This window comes from Microtus ochrogaster, chromosome 2 (genome assembly GCF_000317375.1).
Source record: "Microtus ochrogaster isolate Prairie Vole_2 chromosome 2, MicOch1.0, whole genome shotgun sequence".
NCBI lineage: Eukaryota > Metazoa > Chordata > Mammalia > Rodentia > Cricetidae > Microtus > Microtus ochrogaster.
The window spans coordinates 98047146-98049276 of NC_022010.1; the positions used below are offsets into that span (position 1 = coordinate 98047146).

Consider the following 2131-nt stretch of genomic DNA (forward strand, 5'->3'; position numbering starts at 1 on the left):
GTCCACAGGTCCGGTGCCAGCTTGGGCAGAAGCCCACAGTGGGAGCCTTGGGGTGAGGGTGGGGTTGCAGTGCCAGTGACTTCTCAGAGACCTGGCTTTCTGAATTGTGTGAAAAAGTAAGACCCACGCCATTGTGCTATTCTGTTGTAAGGGTGCGTCTTTCCTAGCTATAGTAGTTTTGGAAGGAGACGTTTGAGAGATGCACACTGTAAGATATTTGACTTGATTTTAGATGGCTTCCATGTTTTCCTAAACTGACGGGTGGTGAGATGGCCCTCCATCCTCCATTCCTACTGAGGACAAGATTTCAACAATGAGAAACTAAAACTTAGGACCACAGCAGGAGAAGCAGCACTATGGCCGCCTGCAGCCCCAACCTGGGAGGGGAAGATGCTAATTAAAGTGAAGACGCTGACTAGAAAGCAGGTTGAGATCGACATTGAACCCACAGACAAGGTGGAGCGAATCAAGGAACGTGTGGAGGAGAAAGAGGGCATCCCCCCACGACAGCAGAGGCTCATCTACAGTGGCAAACAAATGAATGATGAGAAGACAGCAGCTGATTACAAGATCCTAGGTGGTTCAGTCCTCCACCTAGTGTTGGCTCTTAGAGGAGGAGGTGGTCTTGGGCAGTGATGAACCTCAGCTCCATTTTACCTCCTTGCCCTGTGGCTCATAATGAAGCATCACATATCCTCTCACGCTCTGGGACACCAGAACTTCTGCCCCCTCCCTTGATGCCCACTCTTGTGTGTCTACTGGTGGAAGAATGTGAGGACACCAGGGTGCAGTGCTCCTGCCCCAAATGACCATTACTGGCTGTTGGGTTTTAGTTTGCAATCCTGTGTGCTTCCCTCTCTTATGGCTATAACCTTGGTTGTCAATAAAATATTTCCTGGCAAAAAAAAAAAAGAAAAAAAAAAGAAACCAAAACTTAGCCGAATCAAAGCTGAGACTGGATGGCAGGAAAGATGGCACAGCAAGCTACCCTGAGACACAGATAAGGGGGAGAATCTGCTCCATGTTCAAAGTGAAATCTCTCCCTTCTCTCCTTGTGAAAACACATGAACTCACATGTACCAACTCCCAACCACTGAACCAAAGTCAGACATTAGTAACATAAAATAATACACTTCAGAGGATCTGGACGATGAGACAACCGTTGCCTTTGCCACTGTGAAAGGTAACTGAGTACACGTGACCAGACAACCTTTGCTATGTTGTATAAACAGCAACATTGTATGTTTTAGTAATGTGGCAAACATACGAGAAAGGCAACAACATACAATTTCTCTCATGAAGAGCTACTTATGAGTGTGAATTTGTACCTTGTTTCTCATAGACAACACTACAACCAAGAATTCAGTCAAGTTCATAAAAGTGGTTACTAATAACCACAGGCTCATCTCATCCACGGGAGGTGTCCTTTTCCAAAGTGATCTCTGTGGGGCAGTCACCTCCCTGTGTGTGGTGATTTCTTCCAGCCCTTCTCCCTAGAAACAAATTAGTAGAGCCAGTTAGGAGTCAGAAGAGCACTGGACCACATCTGCCAGAGCATGGAGGTTGTAGATGCAAAACTGTTTTTAAACCATTACAATGGCATGATTCATTTCTTTTAAGTTCCAAAGCCATCTTTGGAGACTGTCTGATAAACTTTAGTGTTTTCTCAAAGCCAAACCTACCTCCTAGGGAGGAAAAGTGACTATTTGAACTCCTGAAAAGAGAACGACGCAGAATCGGAAGGAGGTCACTGATGAACGGTGTCAAACATGCTTTAGACTGGGGAACAAGCAGAATGTGATTGTAATATCTCTAAAGGGGCCATGTTTGAAGAGCTAACATTCATTTCTGAGCTCCTCTGGAGCTAGAGTTACAGGCAATTGTGAGCTGCTAGACATGGAGGCTGGGAACCGAACTCAGGTCCTCTGAAAGAGTAGTGCATGCTCCTCCCTGCTGAGCCATTCCCTTCCCCGCTGGGCCACCCTCTTCCCCGCTGAGCCACCCTCTTCCCCACTGAGCCACCCTCTTCCTTGCTGGGCCACGCTTTTCCCCCGCTGAGCCACCCTCTTCCCCACTGAGCCATTCCCTTCCCCGCTGAGCCACCCTCTTCCCCACTGAGCCACCCTCTTCC

The 2131-nt window shown here is 47.6% G+C and overlaps 1 protein-coding gene across 1 annotated transcript; it reads left to right on the plus strand.

The window, feature by feature from the left end:
* Positions 1–337: 337 nt before the first annotated feature.
* Nedd8 (neural precursor cell expressed, developmentally down-regulated 8) lies at positions 338–933 on the plus strand. The gene has a single exon (XM_005345343.2). The coding sequence runs from the start codon at positions 391–393 to the stop codon at positions 634–636; it is 246 nt and encodes an 81-aa protein (XP_005345400.1). The 5' UTR covers positions 338–390; the 3' UTR covers positions 637–933.
* Positions 934–2131: the final 1198 nt, after the last annotated feature.

Bases quoted from the DNA above. Each gene is read 5' to 3' on its own strand.
- Nedd8 (XM_005345343.2), top strand. From the start codon at position 391: ATGCTAATTAAAGTGAAGACGCTGACTAGAAAGCAGGTTGAGATCGAC.